The sequence below is a fragment of the Pseudophryne corroboree genome, unplaced genomic scaffold, assembly GCF_028390025.1.
Source record: "Pseudophryne corroboree isolate aPseCor3 unplaced genomic scaffold, aPseCor3.hap2 scaffold_1221, whole genome shotgun sequence".
Classification (NCBI taxonomy): domain Eukaryota; kingdom Metazoa; phylum Chordata; class Amphibia; order Anura; family Myobatrachidae; genus Pseudophryne; species Pseudophryne corroboree.
The window spans coordinates 31089-44732 of record NW_026967847.1 but is presented as its reverse complement, the minus strand read 5'-3'; the positions used below and the strand labels follow the sequence as shown (position 1 = coordinate 44732).

The window sequence follows — 13644 nt, the reverse complement described above, 5'->3', positions numbered from 1 at the left end:
GTGAGGCGGTACGTCCTGTCAGGGTGTGAGGCGGTACGTCCTTTCCGGGTGTGCAACGGAACGTCCTGTCCGGGTGTGAGACAGAACGTCCAGTCCAGGTGTGTGACGGAACGTCCTGTCCAGGTGTGAGACGGAACGTCCTGTCAGCGGAACGTTCTGTCCGGGTGTGGGACGGAACGTCCTGTCTGGGTGTGAGATGGAACGTCCTGTCAGCGGAATGTTCTGTCCGGGTGTGAGGCGGTACGTCCTGTCTGGGTCTGAGGTGGTACGTCCTGTCCGGGTGTGAGATGGTACGTCCTGTCTAGGTGTGAGGCGGTACGTCCTGTCCGGGTGTGAGACGGTACGTCCTGTCCAGGTGTGTGACGGAACGTCCTGTCCAGGTGTGTGACGGAACGTCCTGTCCAGGTGTGAGACGGAACGTCCTGTCAGCGGAACGTTCTGTCCGGGTGTGCGACGGAACGTCCTGTCCAGGTGTGAGACAGAACGTCCTGTCCAGGTGTGAGACAGAACGTCCTGTCAGCGGAACGTTCTGTCCGGGTGTGGGACGGAACGTCCTGTCAGCGGAACGTTCTGTCCGGGTGTGCGACGGAACGTCCTGTCCAGGTGTGAGACAGAATGTCCTGTCCAGGTGTGAGACGGAACGTCCTGTCAGCGGAACGTTCTGTCCGGGTGTGAGACGGAACGTCCTGTCTGGGTGTGAGACGGAACGTCCTGTCAGCGGAATGTTCTGTCCGGGTGTGAGGCGGTACGTCCTGTCTGGGTGTGAGGCGGTACGTCCTGTCAGGGTGTGAGGCGGTACGTCCTTTCCGGGTGTGCAACGGAACGTCCTGTCCGGGTGTGAGACAGAACGTCCTGTCCAGGTGTGTGACGGAACGTCCTGTCCAGGTGTGAGACGGAACGTCCTGTCAGCGGAACGTTCTGTCCGGGTGTGGGACGGAACGTCCTGTCTGGGTGTGAGATGGAACGTCCTGTCAGCGGAATGTTCTGTCCGGGTGTGAGGCGGTACGTCCTGTCTGGGTCTGAGGTGGTACGTCCTGTCCGGGTGTGAGACGGTACGTCCTGTCTAGGTGTGAGGCGGTACGTCCTGTCCGGGTGTGAGACGGTACGTCCTGTCCGGGTGTGCGACGGAACGTCCTGTCCGGGTGTGAGACAGAACGTCCTGTCAGCGGAACGTTCTGTCCGGGTGTGCGACGGAACGTCCTGTCCAGGTGTGAGACAGAACGTCCTGTCCAGGTGTGAGACGGAACGTCCTGTCAGCGGAACGTTCTGTCCGGGTGTGGGACGGAACGTCCTGTCTGGGTGTGAGATGGAACGTCCTGTCAGCGGAATGTTCTGTCCGGGTGTGAGGCGGTACGTCCTGTCTGGGTCTGAGGTGGTACGTCCTGTCCGGGTGTGAGACGGTACGTCCTGTCCGGGTGTGAGGCGGTACGTCCTGTCCGGGTGTGAGGCGGTACGTCCTGTCTGGGTGTGAGACGGTACGTCCTGTCTGGGTGTGAGGCGGTACGTCCTGTCCGGGTGTGAGACGGTACGTCCTGTCCGGGTGTGCGACGGAACGTCCTGTCCGGGTGTGAGACGGAACGTCCTGTCCGGGTGTGAGACAGAACGTCCTGTCCAGGTGTGTGACGGAACGTCCTGTCCAGGTGTGTGACGGAACGTCCTGTCCAGGTGTGAGACGGAACGTCCTGTCAGCGGAACGTTCTGTCCGGGTGTGGGACGGAACGTCCTGTCTGGGTGTGAGATGGAACGTCCTGTCAGCGGAATGTTCTGTCCGGGTGTGAGGCGGTACGTCCTGTCTGGGTGTGAGGCGGTACGTCCTGTCTGGGTGTGAGGCGGTACGTCCTGTCCGGGTGTGAGACGGTACGTCCTGTCCGGGTGTGCGACGGAACATCCTGTCCGGGTGTGAGACAGAACGTCCTGTCAGCGGAACGTTCTGTCCGGGTGTGCAATGGAACGTCCTGTCCGGGTGTGAGACAGAACGTCCTGTCCAGGTGTGTGACGGAACGTCCTGTCCAGGTGTGAGACAGAACGTCCTGTCCAGGTGTGAGACGGAACGTCCTGTCAGCGGAACGTTCTGTCCGGGTGTGGGACGGAACGTCCTGTCTGGGTGTGAGATGGAACGTCCTGTCAGCGGAATGTTCTGTCCGGGTGTGAGGCGGTACGTCCTGTCTGGGTCTGAGGTGGTACGTCCTGTCCGGGTGTGAGGCGGTACGTCCTGTCTGGGTCTGAGGTGGGATGTCCTGTCCGGGTGTGAGGCGGTACGTCCTGTCTAGGTGTGAGGCGGTACGTCCTGTCCGGGTGTGAGACGGTACGTCCTGTCCGGGTGTGCGACGGAACGTCCTGTCCGGGTGTGAGACGGTACGTCCTGTCCGGGTGTGAGACGGTACGTCCTGTCCGGGTGTGAGACGGTACGTCCTGTCCGGGTGTGCGACGGAACGTCCTGTCCGGGTGTGAGACAGAATGTCCTGTCAGCAGAACGTTCTGTCCGGGTGTGCAATGGAACGTCCTGTCCGGGTGTGAGACGAAACGTCCTGTCAGCGGAACATTCTGTCCGGGTGTGCAATGGAACGTCCTGTCCGGGTGTGAGACGGAACGTCCTGTCCGGGTGTGCGACGGAACGTCCTGTCCGGGTGTGCGACGGAATGTCCTGTCCGGGTGTGCGACGGAACGTCCTGTCCGGGTGTGAGACAGAATGTCCTGTCAGCAGAACGTTCTGTCCGGGTGTGCAATGGAACGTCCTGTCCAGGTGTGAGACGGAACGTCCTGTCAGTGGAACGTTCTGTCCGGGTGTGCAATGGAACGTCCTGTCCGGGTGTGCGACGGAACGTCATGTCCGGGTGTGAGACAGAATGTCCTGTCAGCAGAACGTTCTGTCCGGGTTTGCAATGGAACGTCCTGTCCGGGTGTGCGACGGAACGTCCTGTCCGGGTGTGCGACGGAACGTCCTGTCCGGGTGTGCGACGGAACGTCCTGTCAGCAGAACGTTCTGTCCGGGTGTGCAAAGGAACGTCCTGTCCGGGTGTGAGACGGAACGTCCTGTCAGCGGAACGTTCTGTCCGGGTGTGCAATGGAACGTCCTGTCCGGGTGTGAGACGGAACGTCCTGTCCGGGTGTGAGACAGAACGTCCTGTCCGGGTGTGAGACAGAACGTCCTGTCCGGGTGTGAGACAGAACGTCCTGTCCGGGTGTGCGACGGAATGTCCTGTTCGGGTGTGCGACGGAACGTCCTGTCCGGGTGTGAGACAGAACGTCCTGTCAGCGGAACGTTCTGTCCGGGTGTGCAATGGAACGTCCTGTCCGGGTGTGAGACGGAACGTCCTGTCTGGGTGTGAGACAGAATGTCCTGTCAGCGGAATGTTCTGTCCGGGTGTGAGGCGGTACGTCCTGTCTGGGTGTGAGGCGGTACAGCCTGTCCGGGTGTGAGGCGGTACGTCCTGTCCGGGTGTGAGGCGGTACGTCCTGCCTGGGTGTGAGACGGTACAGCCTGCCTGGGTGTGAGACGGTACAGCCTGTCTGGGTGTGAGACGGTACAGCTTGTCCGGGTGTGAGGCGGTACGTCCTGTCCGGGTGTGAGGCGGTACGTCCTGTCTGGGTGTGAGGCGGTACGTCCTGTCTGGGTGTGAGGCGGTACGTCCTGTCTGGGTGTGAGGCGGAACGTCCTGTCTGGGTGTGAGGCCGAACGTCCTGTTCGGGTGTGAGGCGGAACGTCCTATTTGGGTGTGCGACGGAACGTCCTGCCTGGGTGTGAGATGGTACAGCCTGTCTGGGTGTGAGGCGGAACGTCCTGTTTGGGTGTGAGGCGGAACGTCCTATTTGGGTGTGCGACGGAACGTCCTGTCTGGGTGTGAGACGGTACAGCCTGTCTGGGTGTGAGACGGTACAGCCTGTCTGGGTGTGAGGCGGTATGTCCTGTCTGGGTGTGAGACGGTACAGCCTGTCTGGGTGTGAGACGGTACAGCCTGTCTGGGTGTGAGGCGGTACGTCCTGTCTGGGTGTGAGACGGTACAGCCTGTCTGGGTGTGAGGCGGTACAGCCTGTCTGGGTGTGAGACGGTACAGCCTGTCTGGGTGTGAGACGGTACAGCCTGTCTGGGTGTGAGACGGTACAGCCTGTCTGGGTGTGAGGCGGTACGTCCTGTCTGGGTGTGAAACGGTACAGCCTGTCTGGGTGTGAGACGGTACAGCCTGTCTGGGTGTGAGACGGTACAGCCTGTCTGAGTGTGAGGCGGTACGTCCTATCTGGGTGTGAGGCGGTACAGCCTGTCTGGGTGTGAGGCGGTACGTCTTGTCTGGGTGTGAGACGGTACAGCATGTCTGGGTGTGAGGCGATACGTCCTGACTGGGTGTGAGACGGTACAGCCTGTCTGGGTGTGAGACGGTACAGCCTGTCTGGGTGTGAGGCGGTACGTCCTATCTGCGTGTGAGACGGTACAGCCTGTCTGGGTGTGAGACGGTACAGCCTGTCTGGGTGTGAGACGGTACAGCCTGTCTGGGTGTGAGGCGGTACGTCCTATCTGCGTGTGAGACGGTACAGCCTGTCTGGGTGTTTGGACTGATTGAGGCTTTGGAGGTTACCGTAGTTGGAGCTTGGTGTGGAGTACTTGGTGCTGGTCTTGCGTATGATGTTCTCATGAATCTGGTACCACTCATTCTCATTATTACACCTGCAGCAGGTAGAGAGATGCAGCGTGAGGAGGTGAGATGCATTAACCAGCAGAACACAGAGACTAACCCACATTATTATAAGTAATGAACTGGAAGAAGCAGAGCGTTGGGCACGGCATCCCGGCAATTGGGATGCCGGGGGTCATAATACCGATCCTGGCATCCCGATTGTTTGTAATGCCGACAGGGGTGCAGGAGGGGGTAAACCTAATCCTATCACTCCCCCTAACCCTTGGTTCCTGCAGCCTAATCCTAACATCTCTGCCCACAGCCTAACCCTAACACTCCCACCACAGCCTAACCCTCCCCCCGCAGCCTAACCCTAACCCTCCCCCCACAGCCTAACCCTAACCCTCCCCCCACAGCCTAACCCTAACCCTCCGCCTAACACTAACCCTTTCCCTGCAGCCAAACCCTAACCCCATAGCCTAACCCTCCCCCCCGCAGCCTAACCCTAACCCTCCCCCCACAGCCTAACCCTCTCCCCGCAGCCTAACACTAACCCTTTCCCCGCAGCCTAACCCTAACCCCATAGCCTAACCCTAACCCTCCCCCCGCAGCCTTACCCTTACCCTCCCCCCACAGCCTAACCCTCCCTCCCCGCAGCCTAACCCTAACCCCGTAGCCTAACCCTAACCCTCCCCCCGCAGCCTAACCCTAACCCCACAGCCTAACCCTCCCCCCACAGCCTAACCCTCCCCCCGCAGCCTAACCCTAACCCTCCTCCCACAGCCTAACCCTCCCCCCGCAGCCTAACCCTCCCCCCGCAGCCTAACCCTAATCCCGTAGCCTAAGCCTCCCCCCGCAGCCTAACCCTCCCCTTGCAGCCTAAACCTTACCCTCCCATCACAGCCGAACCCTAACCCTCCCCGCAGCCTAAACCTAACCCTCCCCCCGCAGCCAAACCCTAACCCTCCTTCAGCAGCCGAACCCTAACCCTCCCCGCAGCCTAAACCTAACTCTTCCCCCGCAGCCTAACCCTAAACCTGCCTCAGCAGCCGAACCCTAACCCTCCCCGCAGCCTAAACCTAACCCTCCCCCCGCAGCCAAACCCTAACCCTCCCTCAGCAGCCGAACCCTAACCCTCCCCGCAGCCTAAACCTAACCCTCCCCTGCAGCCAAACCCTAACCCTCCCTCAGCAGCCGAACCCTAACCCTCCCCGCAGCCTAAACCTAACCCTCCCTCAGCAGCCAAACCCTAACCTTCCCCCCGCAGCCAAACCCTAACCCTTCCCCCGCTGCCTAAACTTTACCCTCCCCCCGCAGCCAAACCCTAACTCTCACCCCACAGCCAAAACCTAACCAAACCGCCCGCAGTATAACCCTAACCCTCTCCCTGCCGCCTAACCCTCCCTCCCCACAGCCTAAACCTAACCCTCACCCTGCCGCCTAACCATAACCCTCCCTCTGCAGCCTAACCCTAACCCTCCCCGCAGCCTAACCATAACGCTCCCTCTGCAGCCTAACCCTAACCCTCCCTCCCCACAGCCTAACCCTAACCCTCCACCCACAGCCTAACCCTAACCCTCTCGCCACAGCCTAACCCTAACCTCCTCTCCCCGCAGCCAAACCCTAACCCTTCCTCAGCAGCCGAACCCTAACCTTCCCCGCAGCCTAACCATAACCCTCCCTCTGCAGCCTAACCCTAACCCTCCCTCCCCACAGCCTAACCCTAACCCTCCCTCCCCACAGCCTAACCCTAACCCTCCCCCCACAGCCTAACCCTAACCTCCTCTCCCTGCAGCCAAACCCTAACCCTCCCTCAGCAGCCGAACCCTAACCCTCCCCGCAGCCTAAACCTAACCCTCCCTCAGCAGCCAAACCCTAACCCTTCCCCCGCAGCCTAACCCTAACTCTCCCCCCGCAGCCTAAACTTTACCCTCACCCCGCAGCCAAACCCTAACTCTCTCCCCGCAGCCAAAACCTAACCAAACCGCCCGCAGTATAACCCTAACCCTCTCCCTGCCGCCTAACCCTCCCTCCCCACAGCCTAAACCTAACCCTCACCCTGCCGCCTAACCATAACCCTCCCTCCCCGCAGCCTAACCCTCCCTCCCCGCAGCCTAACCATAACCCTCCCCGCAGTCTAACCATAACCCTCCCTCTGCAGCCTAACCCTAACCCTCCCTCCCCACAGCCTAACCATAACCCTCCCTCTGCAGCCTAACCCTAACCCTCCCTCCCCACAGCCTAACCCTAACCTCCCCACAGCCTAGCCCTAACCCTCCCCCGCTGCCTAACACCTAACCTCCCCCCCGCCCCGCTGCCTATTCCTAACCTCCCCGCCCCGCTGCCTATCCCTAACCTCCCCGCCCCGCTGCCTATTCCTAACCTCCCCGCTGCCTATCCCTAACCTCCCCCCCCCGCTGCCTATCCCTAACCTCCCCGCCCCGCTGCCTATTCCTAACCTCCCCGCCCCGCTGCCTATCCTCCCCGCCCCGCTGCCTATTCCTATCCTCCCCGCCCCGCTGCCTATCCCTAACCTCCCCGCCCCGCTGCCTATCCCTAACCTCCCCGCCCCGCTGCCTATCCCTAACCTCCCCGCCCCGCTGCCTATTCCTAACCTCCCCGCCCCCTATCCCTAACCTCCCCGCCCCGCTGCCTATCCCTAACCTCCCGCCCCGCTGCCTATCCCTAACCTCCCCGCCTTGCTGCCTATTCCTAACCTCCCCACCCCGCTGCCTATCCCTAACCTCCCCGCCCCGCTGCCTATCCCTAACCTCCCCCCCCCCGCTGCCTATCCCTAACCTCCCGCCCAGTAGCCTAATCCTAACCTCCCAGCCCAGCTGCCTATTCCTAGCCTCCCCGCCCCGCTGCCTATTCCTAACCTCCCCGCCCCGCTGCCTATTCCTAACCTCCCCGCCCCGCTGCCTATTCCTAACCTCCCGCCCAGTAGCCTAATCCTAACCTCTCCGCCCCGCTGCCTATCCCTAACCTCCCCGCCCCGCTGCCTATCCCTAACCTCCCCGCCCCGCTGCCTATTCCTAACCTCCCCGCCCCGCTGCCTATTCCTAACCTCCCCGCCCCGCTGCCTATTCCTAACCTCCCCGCCCCGCTGCCTATCCCTAACCTCCCCGCCCCGCTGCCTATCCCTAACCTCCCCGCCCCGCTGCCTATTCCTAACCTCCCGCCCCGCTGCCTATTCCTAACCTCCCCGCCCCGCTGCCTATTCCTAACCTCCCCGCCGCCTATCCCTATCCTCCCCGCCGCCTATCCCTATCCTCCCCGCCCCGCTGCCTATTCCTAACCTCCCCGCCCGCTGCCTATCCCTAACCTCCCCGCCCCGCTGCCTATTCCTAACCTCCCCGCTCCGCTGCCTATCCCTAACCTCCCCGCCCCGCTGCCTATCCCTAACCTCCCCGCCCCGCTGCCTATTCCTAACCTCCCCGCTGCCTATTCCTAACCTCCCGCCCAGTAGCCTAATCCTAACCTCCCCGCCCCGCTGCCTATTCCTAACCTCCCCACCACGCTGCCTATCCCTAACCTCCCCGCCCCGCTGCCTATCCCTAACCTCCCCGCCCCGCTGCCTATTCCTAACCTCCCCGCGCGCTGCCTATTCCTAACCTCCCCGCCCCGCTGCCTATCCCTAACCTCCCCGCCGCCTATCCCTATCCTCCCCGCCCCGCTGCCTATTCCTAACCTCCCCGCCCGCTGCCTATTCCTAACCTCCCCGCCCCGCTGCCTATTCCTAACCTCCCCGCCCCGCTGCCTATCCCTAACCTCCCCGCCCCGCTGCCTATCCCTAACCTCCCCGCCCCGCTGCCTATTCCTAACCTCCCGCCCCGCTGCCTATTCCTAACCTCCCCGCCCCGCTGCCTATTCCTAACCTCCCCGCCGCCTATCCCTATCCTCCCCGCCACCTATCCCTATCCTCCCCGCTGCCTATTCCTAACCTCCCCGCCCGCTGCCTATCCCTAACCTCCCCGCCCCGCTGCCTATTCCTAACCTCCCCGCCCTGCTGCCTATCCCTAACCTCCCCGCCCCGCTGCCTATTCCTAACCTCCCCGCCCTGCTGTCTATTCCTAACCTCCCCGCCCCGCTGCCTATTCCTAACCTCCCCGCCCGCAGCCTATCCCTAACCTCCCCGCCCCGCTGCCTATCCCTAACCTCCCCGCCCCGCTGCCTATTCTAACCTCCCTGCCCCGCTGCCTAATCCTAACCTCCCCGCCGCCTATCCCTAACCTCCCCGCCCCGCTGCCTATTCCTAACCTCCCGCCCCGCTGCCTATCCCTAACCTCCCCGCCCCGCTGCCTATTCCTAACCTCCCCGCCCCGCTGCCTATTCCTAACCTCCCCGCCCCGCTGCCTATCCTCCCCGCCCCGCTGCCTATTCCTAACCTCCCCGCCCCGCTGCCTATCCCTAACCTCCCCGCCCCGCTGCCTATCCCTAACCTCCCCGCCCCGCTGCCTATTCCTAACCTCCCCGCCCCGCTGCCTATCCCTAACCTCCCCTCCCACAGCCTATCCCTAACCTCCCCGCCCCGCTGCCTATTCCTAACCTCCCCGCCCCGCTGCCTATCCCTAACCTCCCCACCCCGCTGCCTATTCCTAACCTCCCCGCCCCGCTGCCTATCCCTAACCTCCCCGCCCCGCTGCCTATCCCTAACCTCCCTGCCTCGCTGCCTATCCCTAACCTCCCGCCCCGCTGCTTATCCCTAACCTCCCCGCCCCGCTGCCTATCCCTAACCTCCCTGCCCCGCTGCCTATCCCTAACCTCCCGCCCCGCTGCCTATCCCTAACATCCCCGCCCCGCTGCCTATTCCTAACCTCCCCGCCCCGCTGCCTATTCCTAACCTCCCCGCCCCGCTGCCTATCCCTAACCTCCCTGCCCCGCTGCCTATCCCTAACCTCCCGCCCCGCTGCTTATCCCTAACCTCCCCGCCCCGCTGCCTATCCCTAACCTCCCTGCCCCGCTGCCTATCCCTAACCCCCCCCCCCCGCTGCCTATCCCTAACCTCCCGCCCAGTAGCCTAATCCTAACCTCCCAGCCCCGCTGCCTATTCCTAACATCCCCGCCCCGCTGCCTATCCCTAACCTCCCCGCCCCGCTGCCTATTCCTAACCTCCCCGCCCCGCTGCCTATCCCTAACCTCCCTGCCCCGCTGCCTATCCCTAACCTCCCGCCCCGCTGCTTATCCCTAACCTCCCCGCCCCGCTGCCTATCCCTAACCTCCCCGCCCCGCTGCCTATCCCTAACCTCTCCGCCCCGCTGCCTATTCCTAACCTCCCGCCCTGCTGCCTATTCCTAACCTCCCGCCCCGCTGCCTATCCCTAACCTCCCGCCCCGCTGCTTATCCCTAACCTCCCCGCCCCGCTGCCTATCCCTAACCTCCCCGCCCCGCTGCCTATTCCTAACCTCCCCGCCCCGCTGCCTATCCCTAACCTCCCCGCCCCGCTGCCTATTCCTAACCTCCCGCCCCGCTGCCTATTCCTAACCTCCCCGCCCCGCTGCCTATCCCTAACCTCCCCGCCCCGCTGCCTATCCCTAACCTCCCCGCCCCGCTGCCTATTCCTAACCTCCCGCCCTGCTGCCTATTCCTAACCTCCCGCCCCGCTGCCTATCCCTAACCTCCCGCCCCGCTGCTTATCCCTAACCTCCCCGCCCCGCTGCCTATCCCTAACCTTCCCGCCCCGCTGCCTATTCCTAACCTCCCCGCCCCGCTGCCTATCCCTAACCTCCCCGGGATACTTATGTCCGGGATCCTGCCTGTCGGGATACCAGCTTCGGTAATCTGACAGGTTTGGGATTCCGGCGCCGGCATTCTGTCAGGATACGAGAGCTGGATTCCTAACTACATCCCGAAGCAGAGTGTCATATATATAACTATATCATGGCCTGACAGCGAGTTCTCCCGGCTCTAATACCGCTCCACATTTTGGATGGAGATGTCATTAGGGCACAATAAATGTAATATACAAACCTCAAACGTGACAAACTGCAGCACAAACACTCATTTTATATCAAATTCCTAATGTTGTTCTATGGCGCTCCGTGCCAGGAGGAAGTATATGGACTAACCAAATTACAGCACCTGGTGAGGTGGAAATGTCTACACCCGCTAATGGGAGGAGTATGTACTCACATATACACCTACAGTACATAATATACCTATATACTATCATACATACCTATATGATGTACCTATATACTCTCATATACACCTACAGTACATAATATACCTATATACTATCATACATACCTATATGATGTACCTATGTACTCACATATACACCTACAGTACATAATATACCTATATACTATCATACATACCTATATGATGTACCTATATACTCTCATATACACCTATATAATCACATATACACCTACAGTACATAATATACCTATATACTATCATACATACCTATGATGTACCTATATACTCTCATATACACCTATATAATCACATATACTCCTACAGTACATAATGGTGGTCATTCCGAGTTGTTCGCTCGCAAGCTGCTTTTAGCAGCTTTGCACGCGCTAAGCCACCGCCTACTGGGAGTGAATCTTAGCTTATCAAAATTGCGAACTAAAGATTTGCAATATTGCGAAAAGACTTCTCTGTGCAGTTTCTGAGTAGCTCGAGACTTACTCTTCCAGTGCGATCAGTTCAGTGCTTGTTGTTCCTGGTTTGACGTCACAAACACACCCAGCGTTCGCTCAGACACTCCTCCGTTTCTCCAGCCACTCCCGCGATTTTCCCAGAAACGGTAGCGTTTTTTCAATCAGTCCCATAAAACGTCCAGTTTCCGTCCAGAAACACCCACTTCCTGTCAATCACACTCCGATCTCCAGAACGAAGAAAAAACCTCGTAATGCCGTGAGTAAAATACCAATCTTCATAGCAAATTTACTTGGCGCAGTCGCAGTGCGAACATTGCGCATGCGCAATTAGCGGAAAATCGCTGCGATGCAAAGAAAAATACAGAGCGAACAACTCGGAATGACCACCAATATACCTATATACTATCATACATACCTATATGATGTACCTAAATACTCTCATATACACCTATATATCACATATACACCTACAGCACATAATATACCTATATATTATCATACATACCTATATGATGTACCTATATACTCTCATATACACCTACAGTACATAATATACCTATATACTATCATACATACCTATATGATGTACCTATATACTCTCATATACACCTACAGTACATAATATACCTATATACTATCATACATACCTATATGGTGTACCTATATACTCTCATATACACCTACAGTACATAATATACCTATATACTATCATACATACCTATATGATGCTCCAATATACTCTCATATAAACCTAAAGTACATAATATACCTATATACTATCATACATACCTATATGATGTACCTATATACTCTCATATACACCTACAGTACATAATATACCTATATACTATCATGCATACCTATATGATGTACCTATATAATCACATACACCTACAGTACATAATATACCTGTATACTATCATACATAGCTATATGATGTACCTATATACTCTCATATACACCTATATAATCACATATACACCTACAGTACATAATATACCTGTATACTATCATACATACCTATATGATGTACCTATATACTCTCATATACACCTATATAATCACATATACACCTACAGTACATAATATACCTATATACTATCATACATACCTATATGATGTACCTATATACTCTCATATACACCTACAGTACATAATATACCTATATACTATCATACATACCTATATGATGTACCTATATACTCTCATATACACCTACAGTACATAATATACCTATATACTATCATACATACCTATATGATGTACCTATATAATCACATATACACCTACAGTACATAATATACCTATATACTATCATACATACCTATATGATGTACCTATATAATCACATATACACCTACAGTACATAATATACCTGCATACTATCATACATACCTATATGATGTACCTATATACTCTCATATACACCTATATAATCACATATACACCTACAGTACATAATATACCTGTATACTATCATACATACCTATATGATGTACCTATATACTCTCATATACACCTATATAATCACATATACACCTACAGTACATAATATACCTGTATACTATCATATATCATACATACCTATGATGTACCTATATACTCTCATATACACCAATATAATCACATATACACCTACAGTACATAATATACCTGTATACTATCATATATCATACATACCTATGATGTACCTATATACTCTCATATACACCTATATAATCACATATACACCTACAGTACATAATATACCTATATACTATCATACATACCTATGATGTACCTATATACTCTCATATACACCTATATAATCACATATACTCCTACAGTACATAATGGTGGTCATTCCGAGTTGTTCGCTCGCAAGCTGCTTTTAGCAGCTTTGCACGCGCTAAGCCGCCGCCTACTGGGAGTGAATCTTAGCTTATCAAAATTGCGAACTAAAGATTTGCAATATTGCGAAAAGACTTCTCTGTGCAGTTTCTGAGTAGCTCGAGACTTACTCTTCCAGTGCGATCAGTTCAGTGCTTGTTGTTCCTGGTTTGACGTCACACACACCCAGCGTTCTCTCAGACACTCCTCCGTTTCTCCAGCCACTCCCGCGATTTTCCCAGAAACGGTAGCGTTTTTTCAATCAGTCCCATAAAACGTCCAGTTTCCGTCCAGAAACACCCACTTCCTGTCAATCACACTCCGATCTCCAGAACGAAGAAAAAACCTCGTAATGCCGTGAGTAAAATACCAATCTTCATAGCAAATTTACTTGGCGCAGTCGCAGTGCGAACATTGCGCATGCGCAATTAGCGGAAAATCGCTGCGATGCAAAGAAAAAATAAGATTTTACTTACCGATAAATCTATTTCTCGTAGTCCGTAGTGGATGCTGGGGACTCCGTCAGGACCATGGGGATTAGCGGCTCCGCA

At 56.6% G+C, this 13644-nt stretch overlaps 1 protein-coding gene across 1 annotated transcript in view; it reads right to left on the bottom strand.

Moving 5' to 3' along the window:
• The window catches only part of LOC134992744 (dedicator of cytokinesis protein 3-like), a gene marked incomplete at its 3' end in the record, with an annotated part of 85005 nt that overhangs the window by 51337 nt on the left and 20024 nt on the right, over positions 1-13644 (bottom strand). The window contains exon 3 of the mRNA XM_063950805.1: positions 4572-4660. Within this exon, the coding sequence (XP_063806875.1) occupies positions 4572-4660 (89 nt within the window). The remainder of the gene's footprint in view (positions 1-4571; positions 4661-13644) is intronic.